The following is a 22,828-nucleotide window of genomic DNA, read 5'->3' on the forward strand; positions in this document are numbered from 1 at the left end:
TACTTGATTTATATGTGGATACCACATTTCTCTCTTTATTATTATTATTTTTAATAAAATGCTGAAGTGGTAGGTATATACAAGATAAAGGTAGAAAACATAGTTTAGTGTTGTAAGAGAGCACATGTAGATGATCAGGTGTGTGCCTGTAGACTATGTGTTAATCCAAGCTAGACCAGGGCAATAAAACATCCACGTATGCAGAAGATTTCTCTCAGAACGGGGGGGTGAGGTTCTAAGCCTCATCTCTGTTGATCCCCAATTTCTCACCTGATGGCCCCCCTGCGACTGTGCCTGTCTTAGGTTGTTCCTCCCTTGAGGAATCTTACCCGTCTCTGGCTAACCAGTCATCTTCCAGGGCCATACAGGGAAATGTGAAGTTGGTAAGTGAGAGAGAAGCCTTATTGTTTGAAAAAGTTAGCTTTTTACTTCTTTGCATATTTATGCCCTGTGGCTTCTATGCCCAGCATTTGTCTTGAGGTATCTTTACCACTTGGAAGAATTATGATACTCGGTAAATTTGATATGAGGCACGATTTCTATTTAAGGGTTGTAATTAGGAAGGAAGAAGAAAAGCTATAGAAGTAGCAGGCGGAAGAAAACATGGGAAGATTGATTATTTCTTTGATATATCTTCTTGTAGAGTAACTTCAGCATGTATAGGTTTTAAGCTACTACTTAAATTGCACACACACATTAACATAATAGGAGTATAGTTACATAACCAAAGCATATCTGTAATTACCAGCCATCTGCAGTGAAACCAAGAAAACCAGTTAGGCACCTTAGGCATTTGTGAAAACTTATCTATGATATGGTGGATATTGTCCAAATGAACTTGAACAGTCTGAGAGAAATCAGACAAATTAAAACAACCCATTCCTGGGGACTGTTCACATGCCATATGTTCTTTTAACAATAAATAGTTTGTAGTTGTAAGACTTTGGAGCGCTACAATTTGCACTTCTCCAAATTCTTGGTTGAGTTCCAACAGTATAGATCCAGTCCAATTTTGTTGTTTTACTGTATGTACAGGCCAGCTTAGATATCTCCTTCCTCATTCCCATGGCAAGTCCAGGAACTGGTGGGATGAGTGCATCTACAGCTGTAGCAGTGCGTGGATCTTTGTTGGGGTTTTTTGATGATCATCTTCTTTCATGAGTCTTCCAGAGAGTGCAGATGTTGGAAGTTCTTTTTCATATCATATCTTAGTTCATTTTCGGGGTAGCCCAATTAGGCTTTGATCCTCTGTATAAACACAAACAGACCCTTTGCCTACACTTTTATATGCCCTTTATACCCTTGTGTAGAACTCGTTGGAGGTTACCACACAGGAACTGCCCTTTTTTTTTTTTTTTTTTTTTTTTTGCTATCACTAATCTACACTTACATGACGAATATTATGTTTACTAGGCTCTCCCCTATACCAGGTCTCCCCTATAAACCCCTTTACAGTCACTGTCCATCAGCATAGCAAAATGTTGTAGAATCACTACTTGCCTTCTCTGTGTTGTACAGCCCTCCCTTTTCTCCTACCCCCCCATGCATGTTAATCTTAATACCCCCCTACTTCTCCCCCCCTTATCCCTCCCTACCCACCCATCCTCCCCAGTCCCTTTCCCTTTGGTACCTGTTAGTCCATTCTTGAGTTCTGTGATTCTGCTGCTGTTTTGTTCCTTCAGTTTTTCCTTTGTTCTTATATTCCACAGATAAGTGAAATCATTTGGTATTTCTCTTTCTCCGCTTGGCTTGTTTCACTGAGCATAATACCCTCCAGCTCCATCCATGTTGCTGCAAATGATTGGATTTGCCCTTTTCTTATAGCTGAGTAGTATTCCATTGTGTATATGTACCACATCTTCTTTATCCATTCATCTATTGATGGACATTTAGGTTGCTTCCAATTCTTGGCTATTGTAAATAGTGCTGCAATAAACATAGGGGTGCATCTGTCTTTCTCAAACTTGATTGCTGCATTCTTAGGGTAAATTCCTAGGAGTGGAATTCCTGGGTCAAATGGTAAGTCTGTTTTGAGCATTTTGATGTACCTCCATACTGCTTTCCACAATGGTTGAACTAACTTACATTCCCACCAGCAGTGTAGGAGGGTTCCCCTTTCTCCACAGCCTCGCCAACATTTGTTGTTGTTTGTCTTTTGGATGGCAGCCATCCTTACTGGTGTGAGGTGATACCTCATTGTAGTTTTAATTTGCATTTCTCTGATAATTAGCGATGTGGAGCATCTTTTCATGTGTCTGTTGGCCATCTGTATTTCTTTTTTGGAGAACTGTCTGTTCAGTTCCTCTGCCCATTTTTTAATTGGGTTATTTGTTTTTTGTTTGTTGAGGCGTGAGAGCTCCTTATATATTCTGGACGTCAAGCCTTTATCGGATGTGTCATTTTCAAATATATTCTCCCATACTGTAGGGATCCTTCTTGTTCTATTGATGGTGTCTTTTGCTGTACAGAAGCTTTTCAGCTTAATATAGTCCCACTTACTCATTTTTGCTGTTGTTTTCCTTGCCCGGGGAGATATGTTCAAGAAGAGGTCACTCATGTTTATGTCTAAGAGGTTTTCGCCTATGTTTTCTTCCAAGAGTTTAATGGTTTCATGGCTTACATTCAGGTCTTTGATCCATTTTGAGTTTACTTTTGTATATGGGGTTAGACAATGGTCCAGTTTCATTCTCCTACATGTAGCTGTCCAGTTTTGCCAGCACCACCTGTTGAAGAGACTGTCATTTTGCCATTGTATGTCCATGGCTCCTTTATCAAATATTAATTGACCATATATGTCTGGGTTAATGTCTGGATTCTCTAGTCTGTTCCATTGGTCTGTGGCTCTGCTCTTGTGCCAGTACCAAATTGTCTTGATTACTATGGCTTTATAGTAGAGCTTGAAGTTGGGGAGTGAGATCCCCCCTACTTTATTCTTCTTTCTCAGGATTGCTTTGGCTATTCGGGGTCTTTGGTGTTTCCATATGAATTTTTGAATTATTTGTTCCAGTTCATTGAAGAATGTTGCTGGTAGTTTCATAGGGATTGCATCAAATCTGTATATTGCTTTGGGCAGGATGGCCATTTTAACGATATTAATTCTTCCTAGCCACGAGCATGGGATGAGTTTCCATCTGTTAGTGTCCCCTTTAATTTCTCTTAAGAGTGACTTGTAGTTTTCAGAGTATAAGTCTTTCACTTCTTTGGTTAGGTTTATTCCTAGGTATTTTATTTTTTTTGATGCAATTGTGAATGGAGTTGTTTTCCTGATTTCTCTCTCTGTTGGTTCATTGTTAGTATATAGGAAAGCCACAGATTTCTGTGTGTTGATTTTGTATCCTGCAACTTTGCTGTATTCCGATATCAGTTCTAGTAGTTTTGGGGTGGAGTCTTTAGGGTTTTTTATGTACAGTATCATGTCATCTGCAAATAGTGACAGTTTAACTTCTTCTTTACCAATCTGGATTCCTTGTATTTCTTTATTTTGTCTGATTGCCGTGGCTAGGACCTCCAGTACTATGTTAAATAACAGTGGAGAGAGTGGGCATCCCTGTCTAGTTCCTGATCTCAGAGGAAATGCTTTCAGCTTCTCGCTGTTCAATATAATGTTGGCTGTGGGTTTATCATAGATGGCCTTTATTATGTTGAGGTACTTGCCCTCTATTCCCATTTTGCTGAGAGTTTTTAACATGAATGGATGTTGAACTTTGTCAAATGCTTTTTCAGCATCTATGGAGATGATCATGTGGTTTTTGTCTTTCTTTTTGTTGATGTGGTGGATGATGTTGATGGACTTTCGAATGTTGTACCATCCTTGCATCCCTGGGATGAATCCCACTTGGTCATGGTGTATGATCCTTTTGATGTATTTTTGAATTCGGTTTGCTAATATTTTGTTGAGTATTTTTGCATCTACGTTCATCAGGGATATTGGTCTGTAGTTTTCTTTTTTGGTGGGGTCTTTGCCTGGTTTTGGTATTAGGGTGATGTTAGCTTCATAGAATGAGTTTGGGAGTATCCCCTCCTCCTCTATTTTTTGGAAAACTTTAAAGAGAATGGGTATTATGTCTTCCCTGTATGTCTGATAAAATTCCGAGGTAAATCCATCTGGCCCAGGGGTTTTGTTCTTTGGTAGTTTTTTGATTACCACTTCAATTTCGTTTCTGGTAATTGGTCTGTTTAGATTTTCTGTTTCTTCCTGGGTCAATCTTGGAAGGTTATATTTTTCTAGGAAGTTGTCCATTTCTCCTAGGTTTCCCAGCTTGTTAGCATATAGGTTTTCATAGTATTCTCCAATAATTCTTTGCATTTCTGTGGGGTCCGTCGTGATTTTTCCTTTCTCGTTTCTGATACTGTTGATTTGTGTTGATTCTCTTTTCTTCTTAATAAGTCTGGCTAGAGGCTTATCTATTTTGTTTATTTTCTCGAAGAACCAGCTCTTGGTTTCATTGATTTTTGCTATTGTTTTATTCTTCTCAATTTTATTTATTTCTTCTCTGATCTTTATTATGTCCCTCCTTCTGCTGACCTTAGGCCTCATCTGTTCTTCTTTTTCCAATTTCGATAATTGTGACATTAGACCCTTCATTTGGGATTGCTCTTCCTTTTTTAAATATGCTTGGATTGCTATATACTTTCCTCTTAAGACTGCTTTTGCTGTGTCCCACAGAAGTTGGGGCTTAGTGTTGTTGTTGTCATTTGTTTCCATATATTGCTGGATCTCCATTTTGATTTGGTCATTGATCCATTGATTATTTAGGAGCGTGTTGTTAAGCCTCCATGTGTTTGTGAGCCTCTTTGCTTTCTTTGTACAGTTTATTTCTAGTTTTATGCCTTTGTGGTCTGAAAAGTTGGTTGGTAGGATTTCAATCTTTTGGAATTTTCTGAGGCTCTTTTTGTGGCCTAGTATGTGGTCTATTCTGGAGAATGTTCCATGTGCACTTGAGAAGAATGTATATCCCGCTGCTTTTGGATGTAGAGTTCTATAGATGTCTATTAGGTCCATCTGCTCTACTGTGTTGTTCAGTGCTTCCGTGTCCTTACTTATTTTCTGCCCAGTGGATCTATCCTTTGGGGTGAGTGGTGTGTTGAAGTCTCCTAGAATGAATGCATTGCAGTCTATATCCCCCTTTAGTTCTGTTAGTATTTGTTTTACATATGCTGGTGCTCCTGTGTTGGGTGCATATATATTTAGAATGGTTATATCCTCTTGTTTGACTGAGCCCTTTATCATTATGTAGTGTCCTTCTTTATCTCTTGTTACTTTCTTTGTTTTGAAGTCTATTTTGTCTGATATTAGTACTGCAACCCCTGCTTTCTTCTCACTGTTGTTTGCTTGAAATATGTTTTTCCATCCCTTGACTTTTAGTCTGTACCTGTCTTTGGGTTTGAGGTGAGTTTCTTGTAAGCAGCATATAGATGGGTCTTGCTTTTTTATCCATTCTGTTACTCTGTGTCTTTTGATTGGTGCATTCAACCCATTAACATTTAGGGTGACTATTGAAAGATATGTACTTATTGCCATTGCAGGCTTTAAATTCGTGGTTACCAAAGGTTCAAGGTTAGCCTCTTTAGTATCTTACTGCCTAACTTAGCTCGCTTATTGAGCTGTTATATACACTGTCTGGAGATTCTTTTCTTCTCTCCCTTCTTGTTCCTCCTCCTCGATTCTTCATATGTTGGGTGTTTTGTGCTGTGCTCTTTCTAGGAGTGCTCCCATCTAGAGTAGTCCCTGTAAGATGTTCTGTAGAGGTGGTTTGTGGAAAGCAAATTCCCTCAGCTTTTGTTTGTCTGGGAATTGTTTAATCCCACCGTCATATTTGAATGATAGTCGTGCTGGATACAGTATCCTTGGTTCAAGGCCCTTCTGTTTCATTGTATTAAATATATCATGCCATTCTCTTCTGGCCTGTAGGGTTTCTGTTGAGAAATCTGACGTTAGCCTGATGGGTTTCCCTTTATAGGTGACCTTTTTCTCTCTAGCTGCCTTTAACACTCTTTCCTTGTCCTTGATCTTTGCCATTTTAATTATTATGTGTCTTGGTGTTGCCCTTCTTGGATCCTTTCTGTTGGGGGTTCTGTGTATTTCCGTGGTCTGTTTGATTACTTCCTCCCCCAGTGTGGGGAAGTTTTCAGCAATTATTTCTTCTAAGATACTTTCCATCTCTTTGCCTCTCTCTTCTTCTTCTGGGACCCCTATAATACGGATATTGCTCCTTTTAGATTGGTCACACAGTTCTCTTAATATTGTTTCATTCCTGGAGATCCTTTTGTCTCTCTCTATGTCAGCTTCTATGCGTTCCTGTTCTCTGATTTCAATTCCATCAATGGCCTCTTACATTCTATCCATTCTGCTTATAAACCCTTCCAGAGTTTGTTTCATTTCTGCGATCTCCTTTCTGGCATCTGTGATCTCTTTCCGGACTTCATCCCATTTCTCTTGCGTATTTCTCTGCATCTCTGTCAGCATGTTTATGATTCTTATTTTGAATTCTTTTTCAGGAAGACTGGTTAGGTCTGTCTCCTTCTCTGGTGTTGTCTCTGTGATCTTTGTCTGCCTGTAGCTTTGCCTTTTCATGGTGATAGGAATAGTCTGCAGAACTGGGACGAGTGACGGCTGGAGGGACTTCCTTTCTTGTTGGTTTGTGGCCCTCCTCTCCTGGGAGAACAGCGGCCTCTAGTGGCTTGTGCTGCGCAGCTGCGCGCAGACAGGGTTTCTGCTTCCTGCCCGGCTGCTATGGAGTTAATCTCCGCTGTTGCTGTGGGCGTGGCCTGGCTCGGGCAGCTACTCCAAAATGGTGGAGTCGCGTTGGAGCAGGAGCTGCTGGGAGGCTATTTATCTCTGTAAGGGGCCTCCCTGCTCCCTGCAGCCCAGGGGTTAGGGTGCCCAGAGATCCCGGATTCCCTACCTCTGGACCAAGTGACCCGCCCTGCCCCTTTAAGACTTCCAAAAAGCACCCGCCAAAACAAAACAGCGACCACAAAAAAAAAACAAGAAAAAAAATTTTTTTAATTAAAAAAAAAAAAATTTTTTTTAATTAAAAAAAAAAAAAAAAGGTGGTCGTTCGTTTTTCTTTATTCTCCGGTGCCAGCCTCAGGCCTCTGCTCACCGGTCTTTCTGCCCTGTTTCCCTAATATTGGGGTCCCTGTCCCTTTAAGACTTCCAAAAAGCGCTCGCCAAAACAAAGCAGCAAAAAAGCAAAAAAAAAAATGGTCGCGCGCTTTTCTTATGTCCTCTGTCGCCCAGCCTCCAGTGCCTGCTCGCTGTTCTTGCTGCCCTGTTTTCCCAGTATCGAGGGCCCTGCAATCTGGCCCGGATGGCTGGGGCTGGGTGCTCGGCAGCCCTGGGCTCCGTCTCCCTCCCGCTCTGCCTGCTCTTCTCCCGCTGGGAGCTGGGGGGAGGTGCGCTCGGCTCCCGCGGGGACGGGGCTTGTATCTTACCCCCTTCGCGAGGCGCTGGGTTCTCTCAGGTGTGGATGTGGTCTGGATATTGTCCTGTGTCCTCTGGTCTTTATTCTAGGAAGGGTTGTCTTTGTTATATTTTCATAGATATATGTTGTTTTGGGAGGAGATTTCCGCTGCTCTACTCACGCCGCCATCTTCCGCCCCCTCTGATTTTTCTTTTAATTCTAATTTGTGAAAAATTTCTGTTATCTTGTTTTTGAGTTTTTCAATTTCTGATTTATAATATTTCTTGTTTTTTTATCTTATTTTGAAATAGTAGGTAATGGTTTTTCTCTTTTTTGAGCATGTCTTCCTAGCATTCTTGTATTGTCTGTAGGGATGTTTCTGCACCTTATTCTTTATTTTCTTCTTACAGTTGTTTGGAACCTTCATTTTTTCTCTCTCTCTTATTTTCATGTCAATTTAGTGTTCTGAGCTTTTAGAAGATGGCTTGGTTCACATAGCTGTTCTGACTTCTCAGGGCGCCCCCTTCTGTCATTTTCAGGTAGTGTTCAGAAACATGACTCGCGTTCTGAAATTTCCTGGCCTGCCTCTTGTTTGGTCTTTCTCATTCCTTTGTTGTTCTTATTTCTGCCCTGCTGAGATTTGATTCCATTCCTTGGAATTTCTCCTCAGGGTGGGGCCTGTCTCGAAGGGGAGCCCTTTCTGGTTGATTTCTAGGGCATGAGTCTAGATTGAGGCCTTCTTGAACACACTTGCATTTGCGGGTTATCACCTAGTTTTACATAAATATTGCCCCTGGGTTTTTGTTTTATTATCTGCTCAGTTTTTTTATGGAAGGACTTGGGAAGATCCCAAAACTAAGCTGCCACTGACACCGTCTTCCAAGAATCCTTTAATGTTGCCCCTTTATGGGTATTGCCAGAGTGAGCATTTTGTAAATGAAATAATGCTTTGGGATAAATCCTCGTGTGTTGTTTGTTTTGTTTTTTTTTTAAGCCTTTAAATATGGCACTGATACTTCCGTTGCTTATTGTCTCCCAAACCAGTTGTTATTATTGGGGTAATTACAAGAAGTTTTTATAGCGTAGCAATTGAAATGAAATTTTAAAGAAGTATTGGATCTTCTCCAACTCCACCTGCTTCTTAATATTTCATTTTCTTCTTTGCTCTCCTGAAGGTAAAAGAACATATGATAGATTGAATGGTTTCAAATAACACCTTTAAAAACAAAACAAAACAGGGAAGCCCGCTGAAGTTTCCCAAGCCTAAGCTGTTAGTGGTAACCCTTGAGGTACAAATAGTAGATGTTACAATGATGCTATAGTTCTAGTAGAGAAAGGACATCAAGAAAAGCCCAAGACTGGGAGTTCTGAGCAGGTGCAGGCTGCTTAAATGCTCTCAGCCTCAGTTGCCTTACAAGTAAGGTAATAATAATAAAGCCAGCTGAGAGGATGCAGGAAGGAAGGAATGTACAATGAGTTGCTATTTTTTTCAGTGAGTTTTGATGTGTACCTAGAGTGGACTCATAGGAGTAAGAATGTCTTTAGCAAATAATTCAATAGGAAAAATATAGGAGAACCAGTTTATCAAATGATCTTGTAAAAGGGTTAATTTTCAAAGCTGCCTTTTGTATTTATAGTATGATTCCATTAAGGCGTAAGCATGTCAGCACTGATTTGTTAATTCTGCAGCATTGATTCAGTGACAGTGATGTCAACATTGGTTGTAGCTTTAGACGAGGAATGCTGACCTGATGGTGCACTCCTCCATCTTTTGGAGATGACTTCTTTAAGCAGCCTAAAAGTAGATTATATTGGCACAGTTCAATGTACTAGTTTTTGAAGCAATGTTTTATACTGCTAAGTAGCAATTATATGAATCCTCCTCCCAGAAACTTTCCTCTGCTCCTAGGTTTTCCAGATTTTTGGTAACGTGAGTTCTTTTCTCCCAACATTGTCCTCACATAGAGTTTTGAAGATGTGGCTACTAAGTGTTTTACTTGGAAAAATGTGGGCTCTAAGAAAATAAAAGTGATTCAAAATAATACAAAGAGCAAGCAGGTTGTTAAGTCCAGTGAATGATGTTGATTCAGCATCAGCTCTTACCTGCTGAGTAATAATCAAACACAGATGCAAAAAAGGGCTAATTCAAACATTGGGGTTGCATAATTGTTCCTTCCAGAGTCTGGCACAGGGAGCAGTCTTGCAGGCAGAGTAGTCTTTGTCTCCAGCTTGATGTTCCGAATGGTCCCAAATGATTATATTTAAATGGATGCTTTCCCTTCTCCCAAATCAGTCTTACACTCCTGTGGAAGTCAACAGAAAGGAACTCCCTATTTTACACATTTTTGCTTCTGTTGTAAGTTTTCCAAAACAGGGTTCACCTTGAAATAAAAACCGAAGTGGTGTCGTCACTTGTGAAGAGTGCACATTTTCTGGAATTCCTGCGCCTCCGTGGTTCAGTGGAGCTTCATGTCACATCCACTTTGTACAGATTGCCCCTGGGCCATTTGCCAATGGGTATTACAGTCTTGCACCTCAAAACCCAACTCTCAGTTCTTAAACTAGTGTTCTCAGTGTCCTGGTTCATTAGGAATGTCTTGAGGCCCCTCCATGCTACTCCTTGGGGTTACTGGGTCAGCCGCTGCTGCAGGGATCTGCCAGCCTCGGCCTGTCGCTTAAGAGCATCTCTTTCTTCATTCTCCCTTCAGAATTGGTTTTCTTAAACAGTATGGCCTTTTGAGGGGAATAGCGCTTTTTATGGCTGTAACTCTAGTCTCCAGCCCAGTAGTGAGTTCATGATGGGTGGTTCAATAGGGGAGCAGTGAATGGGAACCCTTTGTGTGCATTTAAATTTGCACTATGCTTAGAAATAAAACCATCAAATAACTTGCACTTTAAAATTGCTACTTGAGAGGAACCCAAGTTTCTTAATTTTCCCTGCTTTTTTCTCATCAGAAGTGTTCTTTTCAGTTGTCCTTGTTCCGTATTCAGAATTTCACATGTGAAAAGGATGCAGTGATACAATAGTTCTGAATGTGTGCTTAAAGTAGTTTTTTTCCCCAGAACCACGATGGGTCTTTGCTTTTTACTTTTTCATCTGGAAGCCCTTGAGACTGATAAGGTTTTTTTTATTTTCTCCAAACAAAACAAGACATGGCCATAGCAGTGTGTTGTCCAAATAGGAAATTTCAGGGAATGCACAGTTGTATTTAAAAAACAATACAGAACAAAAAGTCAAGTGGAATGGGGCTAGCATGTATCCCCCACCATGCTGAGGTGCCCACTCTGGGCAGAGGCTGTTGCATGCCTGTTTCCTGCTGTTTTTGAAAAAGCTTCCTGGTATTAAAATGCTAGCCTGTAGCCCTGGTACAGAGAAAGACTAACTGGCCTGCACAGAGATCAGAGCTGTCCTCATTTGTACTAACAGGCCCAGGCATGAACTGGAGCCTTCACACACATGATATCTTGGACATAGAGAGTTGGGCACAGTGCAGCATTAATTTAAAGACAAGACTCATGCCTAAAAATATATGTTGGAGTCAAACAGCAAGAAAAATAGTAATGAACAGAGAGTTGACAATTTTTTTTGCCAAGTGCGGCTTTAAGTCTTTAAGTCTTTATGGGCATAATTATATTTAATCATTGTAACAGCAGTTAGGCAGGAGTATGTCCCATTTTACAACTTCAAAAACACAGGCCCAGGAGTCACTGTTTGGTCAAAGGTCACCCTATTTACAATATTTAACATTAGGGTAGTATTTTGGTCATACAAAATGTTTTAGCTGACTTGACTCTTCCAGGAGCCCCTGTAAGCAGAACAGATGCTGTTTGTTCCTAGTATCAAACAAGATAATTGAAACTGTAAGAAGTGAATGCTAACATGGCCAGTCAGCGCCCCAGCTCTGCTGGGAGCCTGTGCCTTCTGACGTCCAGGCCAGCGTCTGCTCCGCCACACCACGCTGTGTCACAGATGACACACAAGATGACTGAACTTCTGAGTGGGACTTCTGCTTTGCTGTCCTTGTGCTGCAGGAGGAAGACCTCCTCACTCCAAACTGGAAGCCATAGACAACCCTAAAGAGGGTGGAGGGCCACATAATGACAGGCCTGTGAGTGGGGCCAGGGGTGTGTGTGCTTCATGTGGACAGACAAACAGACCTCCCAGCTCTTTTCCACAGTCCCCAGTGGAGGACACCACCACCTTTTTGTATCAGCAAGAGTTCTGTCATCTTTATTTGGTTTCACAGACTTTTCCAGGCACTTTCTCCTTCTACTGTAAATACTCATGCCTTGTGTTACCTTTTTTAAGGGGTGGGGCCTTTTCCCTGTCAGCCCCTCAGGCAGCCTCTGGGCACCCACTTTTCAGACAGTTGTGATATGCATCTGTTTTTCTTTTGAACCTAGAGACTTGATTTCCTTCCTTGCTCACCCCTTCCTCCTTTTCTCCCCTTCCTGTCACCTGACTCCGGTTCATCCTGAGAGGCCATCCCCTCAGGGGCTCTTCTGGATATACCAGACTTGGGTGGCCAAAAGGTGACCTGTGACACTTGCATTCTTGTTCTGCACTTGGCTTATAACCGGCAGGGCGTTGGTTACATACACTGTGGCTTCCTAGTACAGAATGCCAGCAGTCACAATGGCGAACGGTCACTGAGAGCCTCTCTTTATGCCAGGCGTTATTCTAAATGCTTTAGATTCATTTTATCACATTGGTCCTCAGAACAACCCCAGTGAGAGCATGGTCATTATTATTCCCATTTTATATATGAGGAAACTTAAGGCCCTAACCTAACGAAGGTTAGGTGAGTATCCCCAAGGTCTTACAGCTGCTGATAATGTGTCAGTTAGGAACTGAATACTGTTCTCCTTCTAGAGCCTGTGTTCTTAACCGCTGCACTGTGCTGTTTGTACATTTGGGGGCACTGATTGTATGCCAGGCACTGTTCTAAGGCGTGAGGCATTGCTGACTCACTGAACTCTCCCGGCAGCCCTGGAAGTCCAGGCATGATGTTGCCTCTGTGCACAGTGGTTTGAGTGGTTTGTCCAGGAACATCACAGTAAATGGCCCAGGTAGGATTTGAACGAAGGTCTGTTGGCCCAGAGCCCATGCTCCAACCGTCCACATCACACCACTTGTCTTTACTGTCTTTGATTTTCGGTCTCCTAGAAGTCTCTGCTTTCTGTTAGATATGTACCCCTCGAGAGCAGGGCCTGTGTATAGTCACCCTTTCTGCCTTGCCTGGTCACAGCCTGCCTTAGAGAAGCTACTCAGGAAACATGTTGCTTTGAAGGAGTATCCAGGGTAGCAAGATGGATTAGGTACCTGTATTAAATGCATAAGTCTAGTTGAAGGAACCATTGAATCTGCCAAAAGTGGGGTAAAAAAAAGGAACAAACTGTCCTCATTTTTTAAGTTATATAATAAATGTTTGCTCCACCATTAAAATTTCCCCACAATCCAAGGAAGAGATGAGATGGATGAAGAAGCTAGGAAAGGAAAAGGTGAGGTCTCGTTATGAACTCTGCTTCTGCCCTCCTATTTGAGATAGGAAATACTATTATAACCAAAGCTTTCCATCACTGCACACCTCATTGGCAATTTAGAAAACGCACTTTTTCATCATAGAGGCCGGCACAGAGGTTTTGCAGTCCTTGCAAGAAAACCCAGCAGCCCGTGGTTAGGATGCCATCTGGAGGTGGCAGGTGGTGTTACCACTCTCAGGTCTAAGCATCTTGCAAAATACATTTCCTAGTCAGTCACTAAAGTCCCGTTTTGTAATTGTCTCTCTGCTGAGTTCAGGCTTGGATCAAATCAGTAGTTGTTTTCTGTTCCTTCTGTTCAAAAATTCTATCCTGTATATTCAGATAGCCAAATCCAATTTGGAGCTGTTTCACTAAATTTAAACCCTTGAACAAAAGTAGTGAATATCATCAGTATGAAAGCAGACATACAATGCTGGGGTGGTAAGCAAATATCCTCATCCCAGGGGGGAGAGATGTGGGTCACAGTCTGGTGGAGAGATGCTGGGGTCTGGGTGAGGAATGGAGGGATAGAAGTTTTCCTTTTGCCTTATATGCTTGTTGGCAGCTACTTTGTTAAGATTTGCTGGATGATGCGGGAAAGTAAGTGACAGCCTACACCTGGGTCTTCAAAAGGCAGGTTTATTTGCCAGAATTTGCATAACGGATTCTATTTAGCCTGGGCAGAGTTTAGCTGTAAACATGAGTGATCACCTAATTCCTGATTTTTTTCCCATTCTTCAGGATGGCAAAATTTTTATTCTAATTTTTTGCAGGACAACAGAACTGAGCTGAGCCATAAATACTCATTCAATCCAGATCTCTGCCTCCCACTAAGCAGTTGAAACAGACAGTTATTTGTCCCCTCCTTTAAAATCCCCAACAAAGGAAAATTCTGTTTCTTACTTGTTCCACTGTTGAGCATGATTTTTCCCTGTCAGGTCTAAATTTTTCATGAACTAGTTCCTTAAAATCTTTTTTATGGTAAATTTACTTATTTTAATCTTCACATATAAGATGAGAAGTATTTTAAACTTTAGCTTTTTCAAAAACAAATATTACTGAATATCTGGTTGTCTACAGGATTCTTGGTGCTTCTCCACCTAGTGTGACTCAGTCCCTTTCTTCATAGAGGGTATTTCTTAGCCTTTTGAAACCCAGGCCTTCCGTTGTTAAACATGAAATCTCTTCCTTCTGCTCTGATACTTTTCCTATCCCTCTGTCCTCCTGCTGCCCAGCCATGGCCCCACTTAGATATAGTGACTCTTCTGTGTGTCTTCACCAGTCAAGAGGATTTTTTCTAAACAGCTTTATTAAGATATAATTCATATATAGTTCACCCTTTTGAAGTGTACAATTCAGTAATCTTAGTATCTTCATAGACATATTGTGCAATCATCAGTACAGCCAGTCTTAGGACATTCTCACCACCTCAAAAAGAAGCCCTGGCCCATTAGCTATCACCCTCCCCTCCCAGTGCCCCCAACACTGAGCAACCACTGATCTACTTTCTGTCTTTCTATATTTTTCTATTCTAGACATTTCATATATACAGAATCCTATAATACATGGTCTTTTGTGACTGGCTTCTTTTACTTAGCATAATATTTTCAAGCTTTGTCCATGTTTGTATCAGTTCAAGCATGTATCAGTATGTAATTCCTTTTGTGGCCAAATATTTCATTGTATGGATATATTACATTTTGTTTATCCATTTCTCAGTTACTGGACATTTGGGTGTTTCCATCTTTTAGCCATTATGAATAATGCTCCTGTGAACATTTGTGTATAAATCTTTGGATGTATATTTTCATTTCTCTCCAGTGGATATCTTAGGAATGGTATGGCTGGTCATACAATTATATTTAATCATTTGAGAAACTGCCTGGCTATTTTCCAAAGCGGCTGGCTGTGCCGGTTCCATTCGCACCAGCAGTGTATGAGCGCTCCGATTTCCCCACATCCTCACCAACACTTGTTGTCCGTCTCTTTGATTCTAAGGGTGTGTGATGTTTCCTTGTGGTTTCGATTTGCACTTCCCTAATGACTAATGACATCCAGCATCTTTTCATTTGCTCTTTTGCCATTTGTGTACCTTCCTTGAAGAAATGTCTTTTTACATTCCCTGCCTGTTTTGAAAATTGGGTTATTTTCGTTTTATTGTTGCATTGTAAGAGTTCTTTATGTATTCTAGATAAACGTTCCATATCAGATATATGATTTGACAATTATTTTCTCCCATTCTGTGAGTTGTTTTTTCACTTTCTTGTTAGTGTCCTCTTAAACACAAAAGTTTTTAATTTTGATGGAATCCAATTTATCATTGTTTTTCTCTTGCAAGATTTGTTTTTTCTTTGGTTCATGTCACAGAACTGTTGGGTATATTTTCATTTCCCAAATGTGAAATTACAGAAAACACAGTGTTTAAAAAACTGCAAAATACAAATCCCTCCACTACCACTCAGAACCATGGACTGAGCCAGGGGTTTTCTCCCCAGTGCTTCTTTTTATAGGTCCTTCAACCATTTTGTATTTTTCTTTCAATTTTTTGCTTGCTTCTAACTCCAGAATCTTACACTTAGCAGGGAATTCAAAATAAAATCTCAACTAATATTTAAAAAAAGAGAAGAGGTAACATTTTGTAGGCCTTATGGATGTTCTAAGCTTAAATACCTGTTAGATTTTTAAAACAACTATACATAGTCATTTCATAATATTCCGCCTTCCCAAAGACCACTGTATGTTCCTACTGTACAGAGCAAGTCTTCAAACTGGACGGTCACAGGGAGTATGAGAGTGAAAGGCAATAGCTCTCACATGGACCATCTTTCTTCCCTTCCAACAGGTGTGGCAGATCCCAGAAAATGGACTCACCCTTTCCCTGACTGAGCCTGTGGTGATTTTAGAAGGCCACTCAAAGAGGGTTGGCATCGTGGCCTGGCATCCGACAGCCCGCAACGTGCTTCTTAGTGCAGGTAGGAGCTGAGCGGTCCTCTCCTCCCTCCTTGCCAAGGTGTCTTGCAGCCCCTTGTGTGGAGGAGAGCAGCAAATGTGGTCTGATAGTGTCTGTACAGTTTTGAGGCAGGTTCTCAGGAGTCCGTGATGAGGTGCTGTGATGTGGTGGCTCTCCAACATGCACGTATGGTTAAGGCCATTTTGACCGTCTGATGGATGCTGTAGTCACCCTATGTGGAGAAATGAGCAAATACATACCTACTTACCTGTGATTTCAGCAGGTTAATGGTACCTTCTGGGCCCCCCCAGGGACCACGTTCTTAACTATTCCTGATAAACCAGAAGGAAACAGGGCAGGAGTTGGGAGCCCTGGGCTGCCAACTCAAGGGGTGATCCTGGTAGGCAAATATTTTCCTGCCTTGCAAAATATATTTTCATTTTTCTCCTTTAGTACATGTATGTCACAGAAAATATATATTAGCAAAAGGAAGAAAATGAAAATCACTTGTAATCTCACCACCCAGAGGAAACAACATCATTCTCACTGGATGTTTCTTACCACATTTCTGTGCACATACATGAATGATTTTACACACCCAAGTGGGTTTAGACACTACATGTGACCTGCTTTCTGCACTCATTGGTATGCCATGGTCCTTCTTGTGTGCCATTAAGTGTTCTTCCTGTGATATTTTTAACAACACCATTAACAGTCCATTGTCCAGATGCCTCCGTTTATTTAATCAGTCCCCTATTTCTGGACATGGAGGTTGTTTCTGATTCTTCACTGTTAAACAGCACTGCAGGGAACCCTTGGGATAAGTTCTAATGTTCTTACTGGTTTCCCACTCCAGTAGTTTCCAAGTTTTATCTTATAAAAATCTTTTCCTTTCTCTAAAATTTGACATTTCATCTTTTTTGAATTGCTTTTCTAGAAACAATTCAAAGGACACAAGGCTTAGTGGAACAGTGGAAATGTTCTATATCTTGATCATATGATGGCCACATGAATATGTACATTTGTTGAAACTTAGTAAATCTATACTTAAAATGAGTGCATTGTATTGTATGAAACAAACTTTTAATAAAATTGGTTTATGAAGGAAGGAATACTAATGTTAGTGGCAGAATTCTAGAGATCATTCCCCTCAACAATAAAAAGGAATGGGGAGTGGGAAACGGTTCAGTTTTTAACTGGGAGTAGAGGATGTTTATGATATAATAATTTAAATGAGAAAATGTACTGCCAGGTACCTATTAAAAGCAAGGACTAGTTTTTTTTTTAAAGATGCTACATATAGTTTTCTCTTTTTTCAAAATCACGATTGGACTACATCTGGCAATCCTTCTGATATTCTACTCAGAACTTCAGTCTGCTAGGAGAGAAAACGATCCCAAAGGTTGAACTCCATCCTGGAAATGTCCTGCTGCCCTTCTCATCAAGGTCACACACACGGTGCCGTCAGCAGCCTGACCCCCACTCTCCCTTTCACAAGCAAAGGAGAATAGGTGATTGCAGTGCTCAGCATCTTTTAAGACAAAACAATCCATCTGTGGTGACTGAAGTTACCTGTTTGCCTGTGATGAACAAGGCAGAGGAAGGGTCAAGTCTGCATCCAAGTTCAGCTCTAACTTTCATCCTGCTGTGTGGTTTTTTCTTCAGTTGTACTTCTAACTTTTAGGCAACTCAGGTGTCCAGATATTATGGCACACAAAAAGGACCACGGCATTCCAGTGAGTGCAGAAAGCAAGTCACGTGGAGTGTCTAAACCCACCTGTGCATGTAAAATCATTCATGTATGTGCGGAGAAATACCCCCAATTTTTCTGAAGTACCTGCAAAATGGAATTCACCTCTAGGATGTCCATGTCTTATTTTGCTTCATCCTTAAACTAATGTCCTGGAAGTTAGGTGCCTCTTTTTAAAGGAGCCTCAGGGACTTGGGGGGAACCTTGAAGGAAGGCGGAGCTGAGGAGCCGCGTAGTTGTGGCTGAGTTGGCATTGCGGCCTCTTGGGAGCAGGGCCAGTTTCTGAATCCACATCATACTTGATTATAGTTTACGGTTTGGACTTCTCAAATCAGTCCAGTGTTAGCTTATTTTTCTCCTCTTTGAAAGGTGGTGAGCAAATGGTTAGGCCAGTCTTTACATTTCCTTCCCACTTACTACAACTTACTGTGCTTTAATCCAAGACTATGTCTCAGAGCATTATTGGTTTGAATAACCTGCCATCCAGCATTTTTGTTGAGTGTGCTAAACAGTTATTTACATTCTACTCTTAGTTCCTCTGGGAAAGAAAAACCATTCTGATACTAGTTTTACTAGAAAAGGAAATGTACCATCACTTGGGGTCCACCAGCCCAGTTAACTCAAAACCATGGGATTCTCTTTTCTTGCAGTTGTTTGTTGGTGGGGTTTGTTTGTTTTGTGTGAACCCAGACGTAAGCTGTGTTACTCCTTAGTACTTCTTTTATACAAATGTCTTTTTTCTTTGTCACTTCAGCTTTTAATTCACAGTAAGTACATACGGCTTCTTAATATAGGCACCTTCTTTTCCGTGAACATATATCCTCACTGTATGTGTAGTTTTCACAAATGTGCTGTTGTACAGGTGTTTCTAATCTCTGAGGGGTGTGGTTTTGCTGGCTTTCAGGCTGTGATAATGCCATCATCATCTGGAATGTGGGGACAGGAGAAGCTCTTATAAACTTGGATGATATGCATTCAGACATGATTTACAATGTCAGCTGGAACCGGAATGGCAGTCTGATCTGCACGGCTTCCAAAGACAAGAAAGTGAGAGTCATCGATCCTAGGAAACAGGAGATTGTTGCCGTAAGTATTTGTAGGACAAAAACCCTGGTGTTTACAAGCACTTCAGTGAGTGAACTTTCTGGTTTCCCAGGCAGGCCCCAGTTTAATAAAGGATACCGTAAGGGATACAAGCTAACAGTCAGGGGAAGAGAGACACAGGGCGGGGTCCCAAAGAAAGGAACTTCTATTCTCATGGAGCCAAAGTTTTTATCAGTTCACCAGAGTCCTTAAGAATTTACAAGTCTAGATTAGCTAACTCAAATAATTAACTGCGGTCCTGGCTTAGTACAGAATATTAATGAATTGATACCCTACCCTGTTCCAGAAATCATCACGAAGATGTGTCACAAAGGTGCACCAGGTTCTGTCATCAGCTCAGTGTCTTAGTTTCTGCCACCCAAACTAGGCCTCCTCAAATCCCGAACCATGACAGAAGATCTGGGACTTTAGTGAGGGTTGAAACCGTAAGTGTTGAATCCAAGAATGCCTCATGACAGCCCCATGCCGAGGCCCTGGAATTGCGCCTCTCCCCGATGAGATGGTTCTTCGGCAGGATTACTTCTTGAGGGTCGGGCAGTGATTGTGGCTCGTGCATTTCGAGGACTGGTGCCCCGTGCAGAGTGGTTTCTCCACTAGAACCTTTAAGAGCTAATGCCCGTCCATGTACTCTCACCGAGCAAATGAGGTTAAGGAATTGGGTTAATAAACTAGACTTCCTCTGTCCTACACAATTGGTGAGAACTGCAGATTCTATCCAAGTATTAGGTTATCCTCATGAGAAACACATTTGGCAGAGCCCTTTCATGTGTTTTATTTTTGCAGTGCATGGCCTTGGGATGGCAGCTGGGTTTGGTGGGAGGATGGAGGCCTTCTTGCTTGCTAACTGGCTGAGGGACCTTGGCCAGATCACCTGACATCTCTGTTTCCTCTTCTAGGGAGGGAGGTGGTTAACCCTCCCTCTCTCTCTCTCACAGGTGGAGTGTGGCTGGATTCTGTGTTTGAGCCCTCACCCTCCCACCCTTCCTTCTTGTAGTTTGAATTTTCTTTTCTCCCCAGGAGAAGGAGAAAGCACATGAAGGAGCAAGGCCCATGAGAGCCATCTTTCTGGCTGACGGGAATGTCTTTACCACTGGCTTTAGCCGCATGAGTGAACGGCAACTGGCTCTCTGGAATCCGGTATGCCCTTTTGCGGCCTTCCCACTGGCTTACACTTGAGCTTTCTCTTTTCTGAGCAGGTTTTTGGGGTTAGTAAGTAGATTATGGGCTTCTTAGTGTAGTTTTCTGAACTCCTGCTTATCTTAAATTGGATGTGATGTTCTTATCCTCATTGGAGACTTATTTGCTAAATGTGTTACAAAAATGCATTCTTGATATGCCCAAGGAATCTCTGTCTTGACTATATATTTTTAAAAGAATGCATGAAGAATCCAGTGTTTTTAGACTTGGGAAATAAGTTCTAATAAAGTGCCTTAATCAAAGTAGTCATGCTCAGGAAAATGTTCACAATAGCACAGTGAAAAAAAAAGATTCTAAGAAATAATTCCAATCTGTGTGTTTACATGTGTGTCAGAAGGAACTAGACCAAAAAGGTAATTGCTTCTGCCACCCACTGGACTGTGGGATTATGAAATATACAATGACTTTTATATGCTTCCTACATCTTTAACTTTTTAAAGAACACATATCTATTTTGTAATAAGGAAAAGTACTTGTATAAAAAAGAAAGTAGCCACAAAGGAGAAGGGTTCTCATCTTTGTCATGGAATCACACTGATGTGTGCATTAATTATGTTGTCAAGTCACAGTTCTCAGTGGGTTGGCACCCATTTAATACCCCTATTGGTGTTTACATGTATGAATATTATATGTGCATTGTTTAAACTTTCATTCTTGGGAAATGGCTAAACCTAATTAGGGATAAAAGAATGTATGTTACAAAAATTAATCTCTTAAAAATGTGTGTGTACATGCATGTATATACCTTTTTCCCCCAGAAAAATATGCAGGAACCAATTGCTCTTCATGAAATGGACACTAGCAATGGGGTATTGCTGCCGTTCTATGACCCGGACACCAGTATCATTTACTTATGTGGGAAGGTAAACAGGAACTTTGATATTTGATACTAAATTTAATCCTGTAAGAGGCAGAGTTTATCCTTCAGAGATTTAGTAGATGGACAATGTTTTGTATCATTTTAATATCTTAGTTTGTCTGATTTGTATGTGTGTGTGTGTCTTAAGCTAAAATAAGGACAGGTGATCTCAGTATGTTTGAGGTCTTTAGACTGGCCCATTAGGAACATGCCAGCTGTGTGGCTGAAGCAAGGATTGAGCTAGGGTGCTGGAGCACAGGCCGGCAGAGAAATCTGGGCTCAGGTTGCTCTAGTAAGAAAAAGAGTTCATGCTGGACTTGTAGAGAGAATAGTGCTTTGTGGGTATAAACTTTGAGGGCCTCAGAGACTCCCCAGAGGGTTTTTGTTTCTGGAGTTCAGTGTGAGGGCCCTGGGGTTGAAAATATGTGGCCTGACTGAAGTTTCAAGAGATGGCAGTTGTTACAGGAAGACTCCCACGGAAATTTTAAAAACCCACCTTCTGCCTTATGATCTTACCCAACTAAAGTGTCGATAGCTTTATTTTTATTATTACTTCATTTTAGCAGGCAGGAACCTCAATATCCTTATTATTTTAGATATTTAATATTCCTTAGAATTTTGTAGTTGGAATAAATGGGTTAATAAAACTGGAGCTGTGATGTAATTCCCCGAGACCTGTTAGATGGCCCGTGCAGGGGAGAGCTGGGGCTGCCCTTGTCTGGTAGCTGACTGAGGAGCCCGCTGCAGGCCTGCACTGCAGACTTGGGAAGTCGGTTGCTAAGAAACTGCAATCTTGTCTGTTTCCTTGAAAACTATTTTACTTCAGATATTAACAGCTGCTATAGATTACATCAAACAAACAAAAGGAGCATTTACCCAGATGTTATTAATAGTAGGAGGAAATTATTTTGAGTTTGCAGAAAATAGTATGTGTTTAGCTTCGTTACCATTGCTTTAGGTATTTACATCACTGAAACAAATGGAAATCATAAGGATTGAGAAGAGTGGTGAGGGCATCATACCGCCCAGCTACTGTTACCGTATGCGTGTATCTCCCCTCTACCAGGAAGGATTGCCTTTACCACTCAGGTTGGTCTGTGTGGCAGTTATTTACACTTTAGGGAAACTGCCATGCTTCAGATCTCCAAGAAAGTCTGACCATTCTAAGCACAGTTACTCTAGAATGTGATACATTGCAGTCAGGTAGCACTACCTTCGGAAGTTAATGGATACTCACTACAACTGGTATTTCTTAATTAGAAAAACCTTACTTTTTATGTCACCTGCATATCTGGGGTTAGTGCCCTGGCACCTGGAACATGCGGGTGAAGGAAGACTCAAATAGTAATTGTCCTCCCAGAAGTCCTCCTCGTCTTCTGTTCTGTTCGTTCTTGAAGTCGAATTTGATGCAGTTGTTTGGACAGAGGTGTTCATATTTCACTCTGACTCTGACTTGGTGTCTAGGCTCAGTGAGTAGAATTTGAGCCTTCAGTAGGAGGCAGAGGAGACCCCAGTCAGCGTTTGGTAAGTGAGGCTTTACTCCCTGCCAGGAAGACAGACCACTGAATGTCTCAGGCAGACCTCTTCGGAGGAAGAAAAGGTCAGCCGCTATAGCCGAGTTCCAGTTAGGCTGTCTTTCTAGGGCAGGGAGACACCCCCGTAATCCAGGTGGTTCATTTAACTTTAAAGGCAAACTTGTCTCTGGTTTCTTATAGGGTGACAGCAGTATCCGCTATTTTGAGATCACAGATGAATCCCCGTATGTCCACTACCTCAACACATTCAGCAGCAAGGAGCCTCAGAGAGGAATGGGCTACATGCCCAAGAGGGGACTTGATGTTAACAAATGTGAGATTGCCAGGTAAAGAATTGGTGTCATTAAGTATTCAAATTGTTTACACCATCTGTGTTATTTGTGCAACAGCAATAGGAACTGCAAGTAATGCTGTAGTGCCCGGGCCTTTCTACCCTTTGGTTGTGGTGTGGAGTTGGTATCTCATTTCCTGCCCGTGCTTAGCAACATGGAGTGTTAGAGCAAC

The 22,828-nt window shown here is 41.4% G+C and overlaps 1 protein-coding gene across 2 annotated transcripts in view; it reads left to right on the top strand.

Annotated features, from left to right (window-relative positions):
• CORO1C (coronin 1C) overlaps positions 1–22,828 on the top strand; it is an 87,491-nt gene that overhangs the window by 58,641 nt on the left and 6,022 nt on the right. For both annotated transcript variants that reach the window (XM_036903980.2, XM_036903979.2), the window contains exons 4-8: positions 15,772–15,901; positions 18,534–18,715; positions 19,751–19,870; positions 20,689–20,793; positions 22,505–22,650. In XM_036903980.2, coding sequence (XP_036759875.1) covers positions 15,772–15,901; positions 18,534–18,715; positions 19,751–19,870; positions 20,689–20,793; positions 22,505–22,650 — 683 coding nt within the window. The remainder of the gene's footprint in view (positions 1–15,771; positions 15,902–18,533; positions 18,716–19,750; positions 19,871–20,688; positions 20,794–22,504; positions 22,651–22,828) is intronic.

The sequence above is a fragment of the Manis pentadactyla genome, chromosome 14 (assembly GCF_030020395.1).
Source record: "Manis pentadactyla isolate mManPen7 chromosome 14, mManPen7.hap1, whole genome shotgun sequence".
NCBI lineage: Eukaryota > Metazoa > Chordata > Mammalia > Pholidota > Manidae > Manis > Manis pentadactyla.